The sequence below is a fragment of the Temnothorax curvispinosus genome, unplaced genomic scaffold (assembly GCF_003070985.1).
Source record: "Temnothorax curvispinosus isolate PA1 unplaced genomic scaffold, ASM307098v1 QBEX01007849.1, whole genome shotgun sequence".
Classification (NCBI taxonomy): domain Eukaryota; kingdom Metazoa; phylum Arthropoda; class Insecta; order Hymenoptera; family Formicidae; genus Temnothorax; species Temnothorax curvispinosus.
This window is the reverse complement of record NW_020217629.1, coordinates 19,325-43,041: the sequence shown is the minus strand read 5'-3', so window position 1 is coordinate 43,041 and position 23,717 is coordinate 19,325. Positions and strand designations below refer to the sequence as shown.

The window sequence follows — 23,717 nt, the reverse complement described above, 5'->3', positions numbered from 1 at the left end:
TAAAATCTCCCAGTGAGGGTGCGGATCGGGCAAACGATTTGGTGACGAGCGTCTGGATAGCGAATTACCTCGGTCGCAGGTATCCCCGGATAGAGCCCCTTGGCTCGATAACCCGAAAAGCGACTAGTCCCGTATAAGCGATCCGAGTACTGCCCTTTTCGCGGCCGCGATCTATCGGAACGTAACAAAAGCTAATGCCCCGTATATAAGTTTGCGAGATGTAGCCGAGACAATTCTCCCGTTTGATGGAAAAAATATGCCCGTCCTACAGTTTGCTAATAGTTGCATGCACGCTAAAAATATGATTTCTCCTACCACTGAATATGGACTTGTTCAAATGATAAAAAATAAATTAGTCGGACCTGCATTGAGGGTAGCATTAAGTGGAGAATATAATGATATAGAATCTTTGATAGCAGTCTTAAGAACTAGATTTGCACTAGTTTATTCTTCGTCACAATTGCACGGGGAACTTGCTAAAGTAACTCAACATCCCGACGAATCAGTAGTCGATTACGGTAGCCGAGTATCAATGATCCTGCAACAATTAAAATCTTGTTATCAAACCGAAAATCCGAATCAGGCAATACAATTTTTAAATTCTGCTGAAAGCAATGCTGTAAGAAATTTTCTAACTGGTTTAAAAACAGATATTTATACAAGAAAGTATCCACGAAACGCAATCACTTTAAATACCGCGATAGAATCCGCAATAAAAGCTGAAACGGAGTATCAGGAACACGCGCAACGTATAAGAATAACGGAAGGACTCATACAATCAATTTGATGCAATAATTGTCTTGGATATGGTCATGATACTTATTCATGTAGCACTATTAATCCTCTCGCGCAAATATCTCATGTGCAATGGCAACCAAAAGTATGTTCGTATTGTAAAAATTCTGGACATGTACGAGCGGAATGTAAAGCCTTACAACCACGCATTTTGAACCGAAATCCCTTATTAAATAATGTTCGAAACCCTTTGATAAATAATGCCGCGCGAAATATGAATTTTAATAATAATAACCGTTTTAATCGTCCAAATTTAGCTAATCCTCGAAACGCTGGTCTAATTTGCCAATACTGCAAGATTCCTGGCCACAGTCTCGAACAATGTCAAAAAAGACAATACAATAATAATCTGCGAAATCAAGGAAATCAATATTTCAATAGAGAAAATAGAGCTTCTGAAAACGTACGACGCGACAGAGCCCAAGAGAATTCGGGAAACCGAGATCGGGCTCAGCGAGTAGGCGCAGCGCTGAACGAACGCCCGCGAGTGCGCCTGGTCAACCCAGAGGAACCTCAAGAGGAAACGCAAGTGTAAAAATCTGTAATAAGATCGGGAAACCACCTTCTGTCGTTTTGCCAAGTAAAAATCTTCTCGACGAACGCGCTAGCTTTATGATAGATACGGGATCCGATATAAATTTGATAAAAAAGAATTCGCTCCATGAGAATGTGCCCATCGATAAGAAAATAGTATTCGAGCTTAGTGGAATAACTAAAAGACAAACACGCACGATAGGCGTAGCTAAATTACGCATTCTCGATGCTGATGCATGGTTTCATGTAGTTCCTAATAATTTTCCAATTAAGTCAGACGGAATACTAGGCACAGAATTCTTCAAAAATCAAAAGGCAACTATAGACTACCCGAGGGCTTGTCTGGTTGTGAACGGAGTATCGTACTATTTCCATAACGACGAAATCGTCACAATTCCCGCTAGAACGCGAAAACAAATATTTGTTCGTATAGCAAATCCTGAAATAAAATACGGATATATTCCAAAATTAGATGCCGGATTGCAGGTGTACTTAGGTAACGCCGTTGTCTCAAATCGTGATGGGATAGCATATCTATATGTTATTACTCATCGGACGAAGACGTAGAATTAGCGATACCGACTGTAAAAATATATCCATTCAAAGAGCTAAATAACAAAGAAATGGATGCAAACGACGCAGAAGAAGACTCGAAGGACAATAAAACACGAGTTAATCAAATAATACAGCTACTACGTCTCGATCATTTAAATGCGGAAGAAAAAACTAGTGTTACTAGGCTAGTAACAAAATATGCGGAACGATTTCATTTGCCAGGAGAATCGCTAGGCGCAACTAGCGTATCAAAGCACCGAATATTCACCACTGACGATAGACCAATCAACGTCAAGCAATATCGATATCCTCAAGTACATAAAGAAGAAATGCAACGACAGGTTGACGAAATGTTGGAAAAAGGTGTGATAGAGCCGTCGAGCTCGCCTTATAATTCTCCTTTATGGATTGTACCAAAAAAGGATGATTCTAAAGGCAATAAAAAATGGCGTCTCGTAATAGATTTTCGAGCGCTTAATGAGAAAACGATCGGTGATGCATATCCACTACCAAATATTGTCGATATACTCGATCAGCTTGGTAGCGCGAAATACTTTTCAGTATTTGATCTAGCTTCTGGATTTCACCAGATATTAATGGACAAGACTGACAAGCATAAGACTGCGTTTTCAACACCGTATGGACATTTTGAATATAACCGTATGCCGTTTGGACTAAAGAACGCTCCTGCTACTTTTCAGAGATTAATGGATCAGGTATTAACAGGACTTGAATCAGGATCAGGTATTACAAGGAATTGAATTATTTGTATATCTCGATGATATTGTAATATATGCTAAATCGCTTCAGGAACACGAAATTAAATTCCAACGATTAATGAAACGACTAGAAAAAGCAAATTTATCATTACAACCTGATAAATGTGAATTTTTAAAGAAAGAAGTTGCTTATCTTGGACACGTAATAACTGAAAATGGTGTACGACCCGATCCCAAGAAGGTAAGTGCTGTAAAAGAATTTCCAATGCCAAAAACACGAAAGAATATTAAGCAATTTCTCGGTCTTGCAGGATATTACCGAAGAATCATAAAAAACTTTTCTAAAATCGCTAAACCTCTTTTGGATTTAACGAAACAATCTATTGCATTTGAATGGAAACAAGAACAGCAAGAAGCATTTGATAAATTAAGACACGCTTTGTGCTCAGAACCAATTTTGCAATATCCAAATTTTAACGAACTGTTTATTATAACTACCGACGCATCAGGATACGCCAGTGGAGCAATATTAAGTCAAGGCAAGATAGGAAACGATCTACCCATAGCTTACGCATCAAAAGTTTTAAATGATGCAGAAACAAGATATTCGCCTACAGAAAGAGAATTATTAGCTTTAATTTATGCTGTGAAACATTTTCGACCTTATGTTTATGGACGTAAATTTACATTAGTAATGGATCATAAACCATTAGAATGGTTAAATTCAGTATCTGATCCCACGTCACGATTAATGAGGTGGAGACTAAAATTAGCGAAATACGATTATCAAATAAAATACAAACCAGGAAAAATAAATAAAAATGCTGACGCTTTGTCCAGAAATCCTATCGAAGAAATTAAACATGTATATCCTTTGAATGCAAAACGAGCATTATCATCTTCAAGTGAAGCCTCAGTAGGGCAGGAACATAAAAAACAAAAAACATTTCACCCGAGTTTTAAAAGAGCAATGGAAAGTGAAGGATCAGGAAATCCAGTGCCGCATAAAAAGAACAGACCTGATGAACCATCTCCTTATATAGATTCAGATTCAGACAGTGAAGAAAAAATGTCACCTAGAAGTAAATTTTTAAAAGCTTTAGACAGTAGCAGTGACAGTGGAACAGTTTCATATTATTATGAAACTGACTATGATACCGACGATCCAGAAATGTGTCAAAAAAGTGAAAAGAGGAAACATGAGAGTAGCTCTTCTACCCACATAAGACGCACAAAGCGAAAGCATAAGAGAACAAAGAAACACCGTAAAGATTCTAGTCCAAAGGAAATTGACGAATCCCGTGATGACAATAAAGACGCATTGTTGCATGTGGATGAAGCTGAAGGGCGCGGCCCGCAAGAGTGTCTTAGTGATGACGACGCCGTCTATGAGCCACTGCAGGAAGCAACCTCTCCTGACGACGCATGCGCTTCACGCAAAAGACCGAGAGAAAGCCACACAACGGGTGTCCCGAAAAAACGAATCGATAATAAAAAATTTTATGATAAAAAAGAAATGCATAAACAACAAGAGAAATCTGAAGATGAGGCTATGGAAATAACATCACAATCTAGTAACAGCCATCAAACACACACTAATATTGAAGTACAGGCTGACGTTCATGCACCACTTTCGCATATACAAATAATACCAAAATCAAAAATAAAAATTGATAAAAAATTACAAAAATTGCCTGATGACATTGATGCTATTGAAGTAATAGAAGAAAATATACCATTAAATAAGCAAGAATTAAAAACAATGGAAGAAGATACTGATAATGAAATGGATTATGAAATAAATAAAAAACCATTAGGATACCGTGAACAAAAAACGCCGAGCGATGATTCGACAGACGAAAGTAATACGAATAGAATATTTTTACCTCCTTCGTATAAAGCAGTTCCTAAACCTTTACAAATAAGCAATAAAAAATCTGCGAAAACAAAAGATACTACTCCTAATAAAAAACCGGTAAATAAAAAATTCCCAAACAAAAAATTAAGCAAGAAAACAAATAAAAAATCTAACTTGAAAGAACGAACACCACCGAAAGAATTACAAAGACCAAGAATAAGAGAAATGGAAGTTACTTCTGTCAACATTATAGACTCCCGAGATCACATATGGATGAGGAATGATAATATAATAAACTTTATAAATACGAAGGGAGATCCGATAGATGAAATAGAGAAAGAATTAATCGATAGGAAAATATGCCAGAAACCGAAGAATTTTAAAGGAATAATAGGACATGTGTTAATATCAGAAAAGAACAACAAGAAAATTTTTGGAATAATAATTAAAGAAGAATTAAGCGATCAGATTCAAGAAAAATATGTAGCGCAGGGATTTAGAGAATTAAAAAACGAAATGATGCGTTTAAATATTTCACATGCGAGCATATCCGAAAACAATAGCGATATAAAAATACCATGGTTCAGAATACGATGCATTGTAAGACTTACATTTTTAAATACAGACATTTAAATTACTGTATGTAAGGGCCAAGTGTGCATACCCGAGCTCAAGGATAGACCGCGTATCATACGTGAGTCCCACGAATCCAGTGTCGGAGGACATAAAGGAATCGCAAAAACAGTGGCGCGGATACGTCATAAATATTTTTGGGAAAATATGAAAAGTCAAGTTGAAAAATTTATTCAAACCTGTAGTAGTTGCCAAAAGAAAAAATTAGTACGCGTAAAGACTAAACAACCGATGATTATAACCGACACTCCTGTAGACGCATTTAATAAAGTTGCTATGGATATATTAGGGCCTTTGCCTATTACTGATAATGGTAATGAATATATTTTAACGATTCAGGATCAATTAACAAAATATTCAGTTGCCGTACTTCTTGTGCAAGCGAACTCAGAGGAAATCGCAAAAGCATTTACGCGTAAATTTATTTGTCAATTTGGAAGTCTCAAAGCAATTTTGACGGATCAAGGTTCAAATTTCACTAGTTCAATAATGAAGAAATTTGCAAAATATTTTAAAATAAAACAATATTGCACATCTGCTTTCCATCCTCAATCCAATTGCTCGTTAGAAAGAAGCCACCATGTATTGACCGAATATTTAAAGCATTATATATCTGATGAACACGATTGGGATAATTGGCTCGAGCATGCTATGTTTTCATATAATACTAGCGTACATGAGGGAACAAAATTCACACTGTATGAATTAGTATTCGGCAAAGCCGCACGATTGCCATCTGAAATAAAGACAGAAAATTCGGTAGAAACGTATGACGATTACGTGAGCGAACTCATTGATAAATTAACTGATCTAAGGAAACTAGCCGTGTCAAATTTAGGATTAGCCAAAAAACGTTATAAACATTATTATGATAAGAAATTAAAAACACAAACGTATAAAGTAGGAGATTTTATATATTTATTAAAACCTAAAAAGAAAAACAAGTTCGATGACGAATACACAGGACCATATGAAATTGTAGAAATCCTAGAGAACAATAATATTAAAATATTAATTCCGCCAAATAAAATTAAAATCGTACATGTAGACCGAACTAAACCTGCTCGGATTGCAGATCAGGGATGAAGGAAAAAGAATACACAATTACTGGTTTAAAAGATAATCCTGGAATATTTTTCGAGGCCGTTGGAGAAATGCGTACGTCCGAGAATTCTTGGAAGATGATAATCTACATCGACTTGCGCGATATTAAAAGTGCCACGGCCAAGCTCAAACGACAAACGGTCTCGATATTACAACAATGTGGTGATCACAATTCACATTGTGAAATACGACCACGACTGACTTCATTAATTGCCAAATTAAATAAGATAAAGCAGTATCAAGATCATATACGCGAACTCATAGGAGAATTCCGCACAAAACGAGCTCCCCTGGAATTTGTTGGACAACTTAGCAAGATATTATTCGGAACCTTAACTATCGAAGACGAATATGCCATGCGTAATGCAATAATGCACGTAGAAAATAAAACTAACGATCTCGCTCTGCTACTCGTGAATCAAACTGTAGCAACGCGAGCGCGTTTTGGGGAACTGTACAACGCTACATGGGAGATAAGAAAGCAGCTTAACGCAATAGAAATTAAAGCGATGTTAAATCAAAGGCATCGATATTTTTGGGAAGTTATGACAAAACTGGATACAGAAATATTACAACATGAAATAGATTTAAATATTCTGATAGATGGAATATTATTCGGAAAGCCGGGATTCATCCACCCCCGTCTAATTTCACCGCAACAATTAATAAAAAATTGTAAGTTAATAAAAGAACAGAATCCCCATGCAAAATTTCCGGTGAGTACTGACGAAATCGGAATGGATCAACTTATAAAAAGATCCAACTTACGAATTGCCTATTCCGGAAATCGATTGATTTATATTCTGCATATTCCATTATTGATTTCTGGAATATATAAAATGTATAGAGCCGTACCATTACCTGCTAAACAAGCATTCGATGAAACAAAATTCGCAATAATTAAATTTGACGCAGAACATATTGGAATAAGCGAGGACACCGATAGCTTCTACGAGTTCCGAAAAGGGGAACTGCAAGAATGTATATCATCCAGCACCGTATTCATCTGCCCAGCTATATTTCCTTTGAAAAAGATACGGCAAGCGACAAGTTGTAACATTCAACTCTTATTAAATAAGAATATAGAAATGGAATATTGCAACATAGTATTACAAAACCTACGAGAAACATACTGGAAAGCCCTAACTACGCCCGGAAATTGGATATATACTGCAAGAAAACAAGAAATGATCCGTATAGAATGCCAACAAAGCAAACAGGAAGAAATAAGTAATTCTGGCATTATTTCCATACGCCAAGGATGTAAAATTAAAGCAGGGACTACTACGATGAGCCATCCATCTGTTCACTCTATAGAATTCGTACAGCATTATACTCCAATGAACAACCTAAGCATTTTACAATTGTACGAGCCTATCCGTGAAAAATATCAATTCGACCTGGCAGAAGCAATACGCGAATTATGGACGATGAATAATAGCCACGTATCAACGACTTTTGATGACATCATTGAGAAGGCACGCCAGATCAAGGATAGAAAGATGCAAGAACAAAGACTCATCACCTACAGTGCAGTAGGATGGGGCATGAGTGTTCTCGGAATACTTGTGGTCATTGTCTGGATGATAAGCAGGACTTCTTGGATCAGCAGTACCGCGAATTTATTTTATGCACGATGCTACCGTGACAAAGGAACCAAGGGACCCACCCTTTGCTCCTCAGTAGAGAATAAAAACCGAGACACCAAGCCCGAATGCGAACAGTCTGGCTCAAGAACAGAAGCACTCCAGTGTAACTTACAAGAAGAAGCACAAGAAGCAGAGACGCACGGACGAGTTGAGAAAGCACAACAATAATTCGTAAGTGACCAAACCACACGACTCCGTACCAAAATTTAGTCTTTGGTTTGTGCTCACTTCACAGGATGAGAAGGAGCAGCTGTCATAGCAACAATTATAAACGTTGGCATAGGATATTGGGACGACTATTTTGACCATGCCTGGAATCGACGAAAATTTACCGATGGACCTCAGCGCAGCGCAGTCGTATCGACGATCGCCAATTCCAATGCAGCGAGGACCACCGGAGCGCGACACCAGATCTCCTGGCGTCGACGTCCATCCCAACATGGACCGTGACTGGCCCGGCCCAACTGATCCTGAGGTCTTCGCCAGACCTCAGCGTCCGCCGACACCGGCGAACACTATCTACGAAGTGCCGCGGATGTCAGTGGCATCCGTGGAAGCAGCTCTAACCCCCGGAATGGAGAATCTGATCGACGAGGTGCTCGACGAGATCAACCGTGAGTCTCCCGTCGATAACAGTTAGGGCAGCGAGGTAACAGGCTCCGTCAGACTGCCTGATGTCTCCAGACCTCCGCCCCGTTACGCCAACATCCCGGCAACGCAGACGAGCCACGAGTACGTGGCAATGGGATCATCTACACGAGCGGAAGCATGCAGCAGCCGTGGGTCACAATCTCTGAGCGGCCTGAGTACATCAATAAGCAGTCCGCTTGCCTTAGAAGAATTATGCGGATCATACGACCACTTCGCTGAACCTGCAAACAGACATCATATAATAGGTGAGCGCCCTATGCTTCCTATACCGCAGGGCTCGCCACCCCCTCCTACACAACCACCACTATCAATACCAATTTACTATCGCGACTATTCAGATCCACTTGTAAGACCGGCCTATGATTTTATATGTCATTCTGCGTAGTACGCACAAGTCGCCGCGGAACTCGCGCTGTGTACAGATTGTGCGACAAGTGAACACACCTTTTGCATTTATAACCGACCAAACGCCGTATGGCGACAACTACACCTTCTTTCGCGAACTTTCGTCCATACAACCCTACATTGCGGGCGATGTTACAAATTATTGATAAAAACCAAACGCGCCATAGATTGTCATGAGTGCCGCACCACAATAATAGATTTGCACGGGCGTACCAAACATTTGACTTATCAGATTCTGTACGAGGCGGTTATCCCTTGTGGAACGCGTTAAGCGATACACAACACATACTTATAAAATACGTTTGCGAAAAGCTATAATGCTATTATATTTTATATATACAACTAACATACATTCTATACATTTAAATATGCTTATCAAATATTTTGCGTTATATATATATATATTCAATTTTATAAAATTACCAATCGGTTTTCTTACAGTGTACTGTTTAGAGGGAACTGTCCTATTATTAAGCACATTTGTATTAGTGCTAGGACTACTCCGAATAATAAAAGAGTAACCTCTATTTTGCGATTGTAATAAACATTCGCGAGCGACCTTACTATAATACTAACCTATCAGAAAATATTAACCATACTAATACTTATTATATGTACATGGTGAAGGGTTTGAAATGAAATAATAAATTTCATATAATTAACATATGATTATATTTAATGAGCACGGTGGAGGACCCTAATTTCCTTAGAATAAGTACTTTAAAAAATAAATCGTAGCAATCAGTAGAATGTAATCTTAATTCTATATTAATAATTTTAACTTTAATTTATATACATGCATAGAAAAGGGGAAAGAGTACGCTGACACACACATATAATAGAAAATAAAAAAAACACATATATTTAATCAATCTTAAAATACAAGTAACTTAAATGCTTTACTAATTGTAAGATTACTATTATAACGTATTCATATTCACACTCGTAAAGCAAATCCATCCAGGATAATTTCGTACCTATTCTTCACCTGAAATAAAATAAAAGAAAATACATTATATATATATAATATTCCCATTTATATATATATTCATAAGAATATAAAATAAGTTTGAAATACTTATCCTTATTAATTCAGTCTCAGCTCACTATTACCTCCTATCACCTATAATAATAACGAAATATATTAATTACTGCACTCTTATAAGATAAAACCGTTATATATAATCAATAAATAATTATCCTTACAGAGCTAAGCAAAATGTCAACGACAAGCCTTATGCTAGAAGTAAAAAGACTACGTAATTTTGCTTATCGCCTGGATTTAGACGAAGCTAAGGAATGAACATTAAAAACAAATATGCGCGTCTATATATGTATACAAGTACAAATATACACGTGTATATGCCCAAAAAAATAGAAAAAAAAAGAAGGAAAATATATATATTACTAATAAAATTTATATACACTCTAAAAACTACATAAATACTTTACTGGAATCATTTATAAAAAAAAAAAAAAAATGTATATCATAGATTATAATTGTCAATGAAACTAATACCTCGATTTAGATAAATCCAGCTGCAGCAACACAGCTCTTACACTGCCAGGCACACTTTAGAATCCTATAATAAGAATCACATAAATAATTAATTATCTATAAATATAATCATACTCTATACGACATAACCATAAATTATACTTACTAATAAAAGTTCGGGGACCGAACTTCCCTAAGGAGGAAGATGTCATCGCTATATTCCAGCCGCATAAATTTTTCGATTTCTATCCATATTGCACAGCACCTGAAAACAATATAAGAATAAAGAATCACACCTTAACTTAACTGTCACAACAATCACTCAGCTGATGCGAGCACGCGTTCTTGAAGTAGTAGACACAAGCCTAGAGAACATGGCTGCCTTAAGGTACCCTTTCAAGCTTAAGCCCCATTTTCATGAATCACACTATAAACTTTTGGACTATTGCTTGTTAAAACTCCCCAGAATCACTAAAATTGATCGTAAATGAATATTACAAGTTTTATGAGACCCTTTATGCAATATAAATTCAGTTTAACACACGAATAAATACATGTTCCATAAGAATAAAACTCAGAAAATTAAAATAAAATATAAATAAATAAATTAAAAGCAGATTATTCATAAGAACATAACCTTTTGTGCCTAAAGAATATTACCACGCTAAAATAATTATTATTTTACTAGCATTTCTCAAACATGATTGTTATAAACAATTAAATTATATTATTAACAGACCTAGCTAGTGTGACTACCGGAACTATCACAAAAAATCAAACAACTTTTGGTTATAAACCATTATTGTATCTCTCAAAATAAACTAATTAACAATACAATTTACCATAAAATTATTATTAAAAATGATAAATAAAATCACTGCAGACACTCAGCAGAGCATGTCAAGTAACCTCACAAAAACTCCTATATCTCTTCTTAATTCCGAGATATAATTAAAAATTATAGAATTCCATAAAACACAGAAATTTTAAACAACCTAAAATAATGCCCTTAATTATCTGAACACAACAAAAGAAACCTCATCTTTTTATCTCTTACCGTTCTCGAGTTATAAATTATTAAAGTTTTACGTCCGCCATTTTGAATTTCCTACCTTTTAGACTTACAAAGACCAAATCACTTTTACATTAATATTTTAGTCTTTTATACATTTTAAAACCAAAAAATTTCATTTTTGAACGAAAATTTTGACACTTAATTATTATAATAAAAATGGAATCCTTCATACTCCTAAACACCAGTAAAGTTAACGCCAATTTTCTATTTAAATTAATTAAACTAATAAACGAGATTTAACGAGATTTATTAAAACTCTTCATTTGCCCTTCTTCGACGCTCCGAGAAGCTTTCTATTTTCACCAGGGCGGCCGTCCTAGCGAAAAACGAAGCACGTAAGAAGCGGAAATTGAGACATTGGAGCGTTGAACTGTTTGCGAAAACCCGTACGAATTTTGACCGCGCACGTAAACTCTGCATCAGTACACTTACGAAAAATGATAATAACTTTTATTTCTGCAATTGTTTATTTACGAAATATTTATAACAATAAAGTAAAGTGCCTCATAAAAAAAAATTATTTTATTGTAGAATTAAAACCGTGCGACTAAGGAGAGCTTAACAATATCAATATGTAAATTAAAAAGTACCAATTTATTTAATTAAAAATTTGTTATTAACAAATACATATATTGACAATAAAATTTTCCAATGCTATATTATACTTTAGTGAAAGTCCTACAATATGTTTCCTATACACTCCTATCAAATTCCCAACCATTCGCGAGATATAAAAATAATAAAAATCTTATTATATATATATAAACAATTTAATTTCATTAATTTCCTGTACTAATGAGAATACTGACCATTTCTATCTGCACGATATATTATTAACCTGATTTAGAATTATTATTAACACCGCTAACATCACTTTTATTAATATTACTATTAACAAATATATATACTTACCAAAATTAATATAAATATCGAGCGTCAAGCGCCGAAGCGTTACTCACGAACCTGAAAAAGATAAAATTGAATTATGCGTAGCATAAGGAACACGAATTCAAGCGAGATGCGAGTATTGTACGATCTGAAAGAGAGAAAGAGAGAGTCAGATGTACTATAGTAACTGCTAGACGAAGAGAGCAATATCTTTTATACTTTAGGCATACTAATAATGACCTTAATTGTACTATTAAAATATTCCACCCTATGTAAAGTATGTCTAAAGAAACTTAAATAATATTTAACATATATTTGCACATTTAAAACTAAAATATTGAAGATTTCTTATTTTCCTTTATGATAAAAGCCATATTGAAATTTTATAATGAAAGAAGGTATCACTCTCAATACAAATCGCTGTTAGAGTAGAGAATAAAATAGAATTCAAATGAGTCACCTGTATGACTCATTCAAGTGAATCTAGTCTTTGCATAGACCATATATGGACATGTCGAAGCAGAGCGCAACGCATGACCATATAAGGTAATGAATTTCAAGACACCACCCTATGACTCATTGCTGGCAAGCGAGCCACACCACTAGAAGTAGACTTACATCCGCTAGACAACGCCTTATGACTCATTGTAACGAGGTGCGGTCACCTCCCACTACCGTTTCCAAAATTGTATAAAAGCAGAATCTTTCACCCTCTCGACGGAGAGTGTGGAACGAGCCAGGAAAGGTCACATATCTTATACTTGTTCCATCCTTCCACATAAGCCACTTGTATCGTAAAAGTTCTACAATAAATATCATACTCTTTTATATCAAAAAGAAAGATAAAGATTATTGAATTACCTACCTTCGACGGATCCAAGAAGCCACAATCTACATAGCCGACCAACAGTTAATTATCCTGGGGTTTTACCTCTTTAACTGCAAGAAAAAGAACCCATCAACGGAGACGTTCTGCCGGATCGAGCCACCTCGCATCACCCAGGACGTCACAGCATCCAAGAAGGGGGCGAGTTTTTGCAGAGGTTTGGAGCAACTCTGATTGCGTCTTAATCTACTGATATCCTCTGCGAAGCAACGAGATTGTACAAATTTAACGAGGTATAACAAGGTCGAGTGAAATTCGATTTGATCCACGACGAGAGTGAGCGCATTTGATCTAGTTTTGGTAACGAATCGGAGACAATACGCGAACACTCTGACGAGTTTATCTAACGACGAGAAGCGATCGAGAAGCGAATCGACAACAGTAATGGAATCTACATCATCAGCAGGATTTGTGGAAACAAAGGAGCGAGAATTTTCTTCCTCTTCGGGAAGATCCTCAGCTTCCAATGTCGTTTCTTGAGTGGGTTCGAATTCGACGAGTTACGCAGGACCGGTCCACCACAGCGGGTGATCGACTAGTTCCTGGGAAAACAAGCCCCTTGAGCAACAATCAGCGGGGTTAGATCTGGTATCGACATGTTTCCAGCAGGAAATGTCTGTGTTGGACTGGATGCGAGCGACACGATTACGCACGAACGTCTTCCAACGGTGCGGAGCCGAGCGTATCCACGCGAGGGAACCTCAGAATCCGACCAGGCGTATGTGTCGTCGATGGCGACTTTAGGTTTCTCGACTTAATTTTCTCGACACATCCTAACAAATCTGACAGCAAGACGGCCGCGGAAAGTTCGAGTCTCGGTAATGTGATGGCCTTGAGTGGGGCCACCTTTGATTTGGCGATGAGCATACAGATTATCATTCCATTCTCGGTGACGAGTCTAATATATACAACAGCTCCGTAGCCCTGCTCGCTCGCGTCACAAAATCCGTGGATTTCTCACCTGACCACGTTATTTACGACCGCGATAGTACGAGGTATACGAATGGAGACTAACGCGGAGAGCTCCGACTTGTATCTTTCCCATTTAGAACATATCTCTGAGGGAGGCCTGTCGTCCCACTCTACCTTGAGCATCCAGAGTTGCTGGATCAATCGTTTGGCCATGAATGTAAGCGGGGTCAGAAACCCCAATGGATCAAAGATGCGAGCTAATTCAGAGAGAATGGTGCGTTTGGTGCAATCTCTGTCCAACGGGTTGACTTGAAATCTAAAGTCGTCCGTTTGAGGGTACCAACAAAGTCTAAGAACCTTAAGAAACTGGTTTTCCGGCGATTCAAAGGATAGTAACGACTGACTGCAGAGTTCCGGATCCAGATCAGCTAAGACCGACGGATGGCTACTGGCCCATTTTCTGAGTTCGAAGCCGGCAGTTTTAAGCAAGGCTTGTAGTTGCCGCTGAAGCTCGCGGGCCTTCTTCACTGACTCGACGCTTGCCACCACATCGTCGACGTAAACGCTCTCTTTCAAGGCAGCCGCGGCCAGTGGGTAACTTGTTTTGCCTTCGGCCGCTAACTTTAACATGCAAGCAATCGCTATGAACGGAGAGCATGTCAATCCGAAAATGACAGTCAACAAAAGGTAGTCCGAGATCGGATCGTTTTCTGAGAAACGCCACACTATTCGTTAATAGTCACACTGACCGAGTTCGACCAATATCTGAAGGAACATCTGTCTGACATCCGCGGTGAGCGCCACAAGACCGAGCCGAAACATCAATAATATCACAACTATGTCTGATTGTAATTTGGGACCGGATCGCAACATTTGATTCAGCGAGACGCCGTTCAGATCCTTAGCCGATCCATCAAATACGACGCGCAATTTCGTAGTCGTGCTATCCGACTTGAATACCCCATGATGGGGTAGGTAAAAGACAGGTCCGTCCACTGGAAACGGCTGCTTGATCAATTTCATATAGCCATTATTTAAGTAATCCTGCATGAATTTGCTGTAATTTATTTTGAATTTTTTATCCGATTTGAAGCGACGCTCAAGTGCGCGAAATCTGTTCACGGCTACTTGACGCGTGCCAACAAACAAGGTTTATCCTTTACGAAAGGATACGATACTACAAATCGACCAGATACATCGCGACGCGTGGTCTGCGCAAATAATTCCTTGCAACGTCTATCTTCCTGTGAATACGGCGGAGCCGTGGGAATCTCGTCTAACTGCCAAAATCGACTGAGAGACGCGTCTAATGATTAAGATATCGATGTGACCCGGTCGGTGATACTGCGGATCCGCGAGCTTCAATCCCTCTATGTGTTTCCACGCTCTTTGTTCGACTTGACTACTAGGTAATTGGGCGGAGATGCGTGGGAGAATCGTAGCCTTTGTCGGAACGCGAGTATTGCCATTACCCTGTACTTGAATCACGAGTGAGGTGCTACCTCGAGTAGCAGCCGCCTTAGTATCATTAACCGCTAAAACTACCGTACGTTTGGTTCGTCCAAAACCACCCTTTTGCATGCAATTTTCCGAGATAAAGTTTAATTGACTAATTGAATGCGAACTGGGAATGGATTCCCGTGGACGTCGAGAGCTTCGGCCTGCACCGTTGACAGTAATACGGTCGAACTCAATTTCGCGACGCTGGTCATGATGACGAGGGGCTCATTATTTTGTGGCGACGAACTCTCGTCGACGGCCGATTTGGAGGGGGCTTCGGTATCCGCCGGGGTGCCCGCTGGACCCGAATTCCGTCCGAAGTGCAATAGGGTATGATGCCTAGCCTGGCACGACCGGCACGTCCCCGTCGATGTGCAGTTGTTAATGCCATGACCCACGCGAAGGCAATTGAGACACCAATTCGCGGTTTTGGCCGTTGAATGCCTTTCCCGAGGGGATAATTTCAAGAATCGAGGGCACTTGAACACGAGATGTTGCTCTTTGCACACCGGACACTCGGCAGTCTGAGTAGCAAGCGACGAGGCCGATGCGGATTTTTTTTGCCGAAGACGACTGTGACTTGATCGACATATTCGTGGGGCCCGATACGGACGCGAGAACCCGGCAGTGATCCGATAGGAACTTCGTGAGTTGCGCGTACTTTGGTATCTCCTCTACCCGGTGTTCGGATTCGAATTTCTCGCGAAGCGAACGAGGTAGTTTTTCTAACAAGAATTTGAGGAGTAAATAGTCCCAAAAATCCGTGGGGAACCCTAACAAGTTCAATGCTCGCGTATTTTCGGTAAATGTGTCCAACAGCGTGCAGAGAGGGGCGGTTGACTCCGATTTTAAGGTGATCCTAAAGCCATGATCCTAGCCGGTTTTTTTCAGTTTTTTTCTTAGCACTAATCTTTTAATTGGCTTTATAGAAATGCAAAATTTTTGTCTAGAATTAAAGTACGCATCAAAATCTAGGTCATGGTGGTCGAATTTATATCGAAAACGAAAAAAAATTAATATTTTTTGTTATACGTGACGACCACCACATATAAATTCGACCACCATGACCTAAATTTTGATGCGTACTTTAATTCTAGACAAGAATTTTGCATTTCTATAAAATCAATTAAAAGATTAGTGCTAAGAAAAAAACCGAAAAAAACCGGCTAGAATCGCGGCTTTAGGATCACCTTAACGGCTTGGCGTTTAGCATTAAATCCACGTGGTAATCCGCTAAGTTCCGCTTATTCTGATATCGCGAAATCAGGGCGTCGTAAGCTATCGCGTAGTTATCGGCGGAGAGGGGGAGGTTCTTCACGACGTTGAGCGCTTTCCCTTTCAATGAGACTACCAAATATTGGTACTTCTCCATGGAGGAGATGCTCCGGTTTTCGTGAATAGAAACGTTGAACAACGCGATGAACGAGGGCCAAAGCGCGAGATCTCCCGAGAATTCCGGAAGTGAAATTTTGGGCAGTCGGATAGACGACGTTTGGACCGGGGCCTGAGCGGCCGCGGCGGCCACTCGGTCGGCGCCCACAAACCTCTCATAACGCCCGATTACTCCGAAGCGTATCATATCGAATTTCTTATGGATTGCGTCTTCTGCGGTAAACTCCTCGTCTGAGGCGTCTTGGATTATTTTGAGGTGAGCCGCCTCAAAATCCTTAACCAGTCCAGCCACGGTAGGGTATCTAACTAGGAAATTTGGCCTCTGTGCGACATTGTCCACGGCGAGCATCGACAGCTCATGGATCTCCCTCATCTGCTGTATGCACAGCTCGCGTTTAGTTATGTGACCTCGGCCCATGATGATCGGAATACGACGCTAAATCAACCAAACAAGTGGAACACGCGCGCAGGATTGGGGGTTCACGTGAACTCAAAACAACGACAACTCAACTCAGCACGAAATGTCGACAAATACTAGAGAACAATAAGCCTCGACTTTGGAATGCCAGAAAAACAACACAACTGTTCCGCTCGCCAAGATGACAAATAACAGATGGCTCGGTTCGGATTCCTACGCGAAGGCACGATATTCACGATAGAATGTTTTTCAAACACGATATAATAGCGCAATCAAAATGACGGTTCTGTTAATCGCAGGAATAACGAATCGCGAACGCAAGAGAGGGGGATCAAAGTGTAGAGCTATCAAGGAAGAGGATTGCAAGGAATGTACAAAATGATGATGTATTTGGTTGTATCAATAATAAAAATTATCAAGCAGTTTGGCACAGGTATTCGGTTACGACGAGAAATGCACTCAAGTATTTGTTCAGATTAAGTTTTCAGCAATACATGTTGCGCGCAAAGCTACGACACGAGCAACGTATACGACACGAGCAGTATACACACGACACGAGCAATAATCCACGACACGAGCATCAATTCCGACAACTTCTTTTGCAATTGTGATTATAATTGTAATTATAATCTTTAATAAGGTTACCTTGAGTGCTATAATATATTCTATACCGGGAACCAATGCCGACGAACAGTATATTTGATCGGTGGCAATTATGTTTGCGAGAATTCCAACGATCGGAATAATATGTATTTCGAGTCTGGCCGAAACACACCCAGCAACAACGAAAATAATGTAGCGCGTTATTATGAAACGCGAGCTTATGTAGAAAAAATGTGTATATACGCTGCCGGCCCGCGACCGAGCGCCAAGGCCGCCGACGGCGCGGCGAAAACGTATGGCCTGCCCGAGAATATTCGAAATCTGAATATTTCGGTTTCTATGTTAACAATGACGGGTTTTAACTAATTACCGCGTCAATTGCGCAATTTACGATTAGTACAAATAACGGCGATGGAACGTGGTACAACGAGCGAGAGAATTGCGAGCGAGAGATATCGCGCGAGATCGTGGATTCACGCGACTATTCTCGTCGCGAATTAATTAGATTATTAACACGCCACGCGTTATTGCAATTCGCGTTAATGCGAATAACAGCGACGGAACGTGTTACGACGAGCGAAAAGTTCACGCGAGTATTCTCGCCGCGAATTAAGAATTGCGAGCGAGAGATATCGCGCGAGACTAGAGATTATTAACACGCCGCGCGTTATTGCGTCTCGCGACTATAAGAACGAACAATTAAGCGTATTCACGACAAAGGCAGATAACAACAATGCATGGTTACGACAGCGAGAAATTCACGCGAGTATTTTCGTCGCGAATTAAGAGTTGCGAACGAAAGATATCGCGAGAGACTACCACGCGCCACGTGTTATCGCAATGCGCGATTACAAAAATGTGCGAAAATTAACAAGTTAATGAATAATGCGACGTGAGCGAAAGGTCGGCGGTAATTTTCTAACGCGAAATCCGGCTCGAAGGACCAATGGACGGAAATAGTTTCGCCCCGGAGGCAAGATTTGCGATATTGTTACTCGAAGGACCAGAGGGAGGTTGTTGATTTCCCCTCACGACTATCAAATGTTTAACGCGAAGGCAGAAGCGCATGCAGCGAAATATTAAAGAGAAGCGACTCGCCGTGTCGGCCGTCGTCCCCGTGATCCCGCCAGGCCTCGTCCTGTCCTCTGATCTCTGACCGCTCCGTGGGTCTCGTCTCGTTCGGCATGCGACGGCAAAGCTCGTGCAAGCGAGCAAGCGGTGGAGAGCAAGCAATGGAGCAGGCAGGAAAGAAAGCAGTAGGAGACAAAGCGATTCCGTGGTTTGTTCTGCCCGGCGAATGTGTGCTGTAAGACGCCTCCCAAAATATGTGTTTGCCGTAAGACGGCTGGCCAAAATATATGTGTGTGCCGCACGGCGGCTTGACGAAGAGTGTTCTGTCCCCGCGGTCCTGGAACATGTCGCTGCGGGCGAGTAGTTGTTCCCTTTCCGGGGGAGGGGAGGGGGTGGATGCCGTCGGCGGATGGGCGATGGCAGCACCGACAGGTGAGTCGCATGATTTGACTGCTCGCGATCCGCCGACGTTTCGCGCGAGAATTACAAATGACTTATGTAACTAAGTATGAATTATATACGACTACATGAACATAAAGTGACTGTACTAACGACTACACTATATACAAGGCGATACGCCGAACATATGCTGTGCAATGATTTTTCTTTGAAAAAGTGAAGTTTAACGAAATTTAGTATTTTATACAAAAAAGTGTCAAAATATTTTATAAACTATTTTTGATTATTGAAATATATAATTTTCGACTGTTTTTGCCTTACCTTGTATATATCAATGTCAGTGTAACTATGATCAAATCTTTAATTCAGTTTTTATGTCTTTATTTCTTTATGTTTATTTCAATATGCGAACTCTTCAACGTTGGTAGAAGCACCTCACTATATATTACAAGTCGTGTTGTAAAGGCACTCATTGAGCTTGCGCCTATTATTATTAAGTTGCGTACAGGTGAAAGGGTAGACGATGTGTAGGCAGGATTCGAAAACACGAGTGGTTTTCCGAAAGTTATTGGCGCTATAGATGGCACCCACATAAACATACCAGCTCCAAAAAAGTACCCTGAATCTTATGTCAATCGGAAAGGTCACCATTCCATTCAACTTCAAGTATGTTTCATATTTTATTTTAAATTTTTTTATTATATTTTTAATTACATTTTGTAATTATTTATTTGTAATGTTCTTTTTGCGAGAAACATTTAAAAAAAAGAGAGATAGCCGAAATGGTGTTTATTAAGAAAAACAATAACACTATTAATTTACAAAAGGACACCGAGATAACCTTCCTGTCACTTATGACAAAATAATAAACTTAATGTGAGCGCTTTCGGTTACCTCTGCCTTTGTTTCTCACTCAGTCGTCTGTCGTCACCTATAGTGAACGCACCACCGAATTTCACGTTTGTTAATATGACTCGCATATCTTTTATCGCCTTTGACACACAAAACATGTAAGCGTTGCTATTTTATTCCTGAGTTTACTCTTCGTACGTCATTTTAGTTTGTTAATTTATTATTTTACTTTTTTTTGTATTTTAGTTCGTAGACTCATTGCTGCCACATTGTGTATAATGAAGTGTTTTGCAAGCGTTAATTTATTGTACGCACTTGAGAAGGACCGGAATCTCGGTTGAAACGCGTTGTGCTTGTTAAATAAATATTAGCCAATTTGGTCGCAGCAAAGGATTTTTGTAATTTTACTACTCACTGGCGAAGTAAAAGTATTTGATGTTTTTCTTTTTGTTTAGGCTATCTGTGATCATAAGTACCAGTTTATACATTGTTTTGTTGGAAATGTTGGATCCGTACATGCTCAGCGAGTGTTCCGTCAATCTGAAGTGCAACATTACTTGGGTAATGTTACAAAATTTCCACAAGACAGCCACTTAGTCGGTAATCTGGCTTACAAATTGCATGAAAATTTAATGACACCATACCGAGACAATGGTCATTTAACAGAACGACAACGAAATTATAATTTCTGTCACTCTTTAGCGAGAACTGCCATTGAAAGAGCATTTGGAATGTTGAAAGGAAGATTCCGAAGTCTGTTGACTGTACTTGCAATGGTGCGAGTCGATCAAATTCCTGCAAACGTTCTTGCTTGTTGCATATTGCACAATATTTGTTTAGAAAGAGATGACGCTCTTAATTTTGAAATAAATGATGTTGAGGCGATTGATGTAGCGGAAAATGGTATAAATGTTCTTGATGCACGTGCTGATGCTGCCAAAAGAGATTTGCTGTGCGAGACATTAAGAATTAGACATGTGTAGCCGACCGTTAAGCGATTTATATACATTTTTGCAATTGCGATAGCATTGATACATTCACTATTCTTTTTTGATACGCTTTTTAAGGTAAATCACACAATTCTCGCATGACGCTTTCGTTTTTGCTTCACGCTCGAAAGTTCGATACGAAATGCTCGTTGGGATGAAATAACGTTTATAATATATACGAGCGAAAGTTTCTTAAACTCGTGAAATTATTAGTTGTCATTGACATCCGCGTTTTCTGTCATAAAATTCTTGTAAACTTTCAAATAATTTTGTATCGAGAATTTACGAGTTTACAGTGAAGATAACTTTTGATATCTTTTTCAGTCCTGCTCGGATTTTCTGTACATCTACTTCTTAGAGAACACTGGCCCAGAGATACAGATATTGAGAGTGAAATGGTTTTGCATTTCAACTGGCAGCAACGTGACCACCCGAACAGGTGAGATTGCTACGCAGGAAGGAGATAAACACATGGTACGGGATCGCTGAATCTCGCTTGCCATTTTCATTTAATTATTAAAGGGGAGTGTCTGAGACGATACAAACGGAATGTAAAATTTCAATTTTGCTAAAACTAGTATCACATACGTCGCAGCTGTAATGGAAATTGCGGAAGTGTAATTTTCAATTCACAAATTAGTTTGTTACTGAAATACTTATTTCGTTGAAGATCTTGTATGTTTTGGATGGAAGGTCAAATGCGAATTGATGATGTATTGCGCTACATTGACGTGAAAGAGCGATAGATACAATTACTTCTCCGATTAATTGTTTTGTTTTCGGACTTCCGTTTCCGGTACGATCAAGGTGACAGCGTGTGAGAGTGTGCGAGTGGAAAGAAAAAGAAGTGCCATAGGAGTTTGTGGAAGGCAAAAGTGTGCGAGAAGGGAGGAGCAAAGGTGAGTGAGTGTGGAGGAGTAAGGAGAGAGTGGTGGAGGAGCGTGAGAGGAGAGTATAGGGAGAAAAGGGGACAGGGCTTGGACAAAGGTTACGGCACGAATAATAGCTGGGGTAGAGGGGCGACGAGTTAGGTGAGCAGAGACGCGTACGGTAGCGCTGGGTAGGGCGAGAATGAGAGACGGTGTAGAAGGGCGACTCGGTAGGCGGACGGTGCGTGGTAGGGCGCGAAAGTTAGGGTGAGTAGAGTGGTAACTCGGCGGGTGAATAGGGAAGCGGTAGGCAGACCGAGGCAGGACATAGAACAGAGAATAGGTAGAGGGCGAAGCGAAACGCAGAGAAGGAGATGAACGAAAAGAAGGAAAGCGAGATGGAGAAAAAGAAGGTGATAGATAGAGTAAAGGAGAAAGATAGAGTTAGAAGGGGGAGCACGGGGAGCACGGGGAGCACGGTAACGATAAAAGAGCTATGAAAAAGGAAGAGAGAGGAGTTAGATAAGAGCGTGGAGGAGAAAGAGGATATTTTTAAGAGAAGCAAGATAATAGCGAGATCTCAAAAAACAGAAGCAGAGATAGGTGTGAGAGAATTGAGGGAGATAATTGGTGAGATGAGAGAGGACTTCAGGTCCATGAGGGAGGAATTTAGGAAGGGCTTCAGGGAGCAGAGATGTAAGTTGATAGAAGAAATAGAGGAACTGAGAAAAGAGTTCAGGGCGCAGGAGAAGAGATGGAGAGAGGAGAGGGAAGAGATGAAAAAGCAGAAGGAGAAAGTAGAGGAAAGGTTAAAAAGATTGGAAGAGAAAATAGGAGGGAGAAAGGAGAAGAAAAAGAGAGAGATAAAAAACGGAAACGAGAAAGTGAGGGAGAGAATAAGAGAGTTGGAAAGAAGGCTGGAAAGGAAGGAGAAGGAGAGAAGAAATATAGTGATAAGAAGTTTAGAAGTGAAGGAAGGAGGGAGGAGACAAGAAGCGGAGAAGTTATTGGAGGGAATAAAAACCAAAGTGAAGGCAATAGAGGTGAAGAGAATAAGGGAGGAGGTGGAAAAAGGAAGAGAAATGGTGTTGTTAAAATTAGAGAACAAAGAATAAAAATGGGAGGTGATGGAAAAAAAGAGGAACCTGGTGGGTAGAAAAGAGAGAATCATGGAGGATTTGACGTGGGAGGAAAGAAGGATGAACTGGAAACTGAGAGAGATAGCGAGAAGAGAAGAGAGAGAGAGAGAGGGAAGGAGAGCGTGGATTAAAGCAGGCAGAATAAGGTTGGAAAATGTATGGTGGAGTTGGGATATGGAAAAGGAGGTGCTAAAGGATGAAAGGGAAAGGATTAGAAAGGAGAGTGGAGGAGAGAAGGAAGAGGAGGAAGGCATGATAGGAGGGGAAAAACTGGGAATGGAGACGGGGGAATAAGAAGGGAAGAAGAGAGAGGGGAGGAATTA

General features: G+C 39.7%; 2 protein-coding genes across 2 annotated transcripts; one reads left to right on the top strand and one right to left on the bottom strand.

Annotated features, from left to right (window-relative positions):
* Window positions 1-16,848: 16,848 nt before the first annotated feature.
* On the bottom strand, window positions 16,849-17,472 carry LOC112457546. The gene has a single exon (XM_025020682.1). It carries the CDS (start codon window positions 17,470-17,472, stop codon window positions 16,849-16,851), a length of 624 nt encoding a protein of 207 aa, XP_024876450.1.
* A 5,418-nt stretch (window positions 17,473-22,890) lies between these two features.
* On the top strand, window positions 22,891-23,370 carry LOC112457545 (golgin subfamily A member 6-like protein 22). Its single transcript, XM_025020681.1, has one exon. It carries the CDS (start codon window positions 22,891-22,893, stop codon window positions 23,368-23,370), a length of 480 nt encoding a protein of 159 aa, XP_024876449.1.
* The last annotated feature ends 347 nt before the right edge of the window (window positions 23,371-23,717 follow it).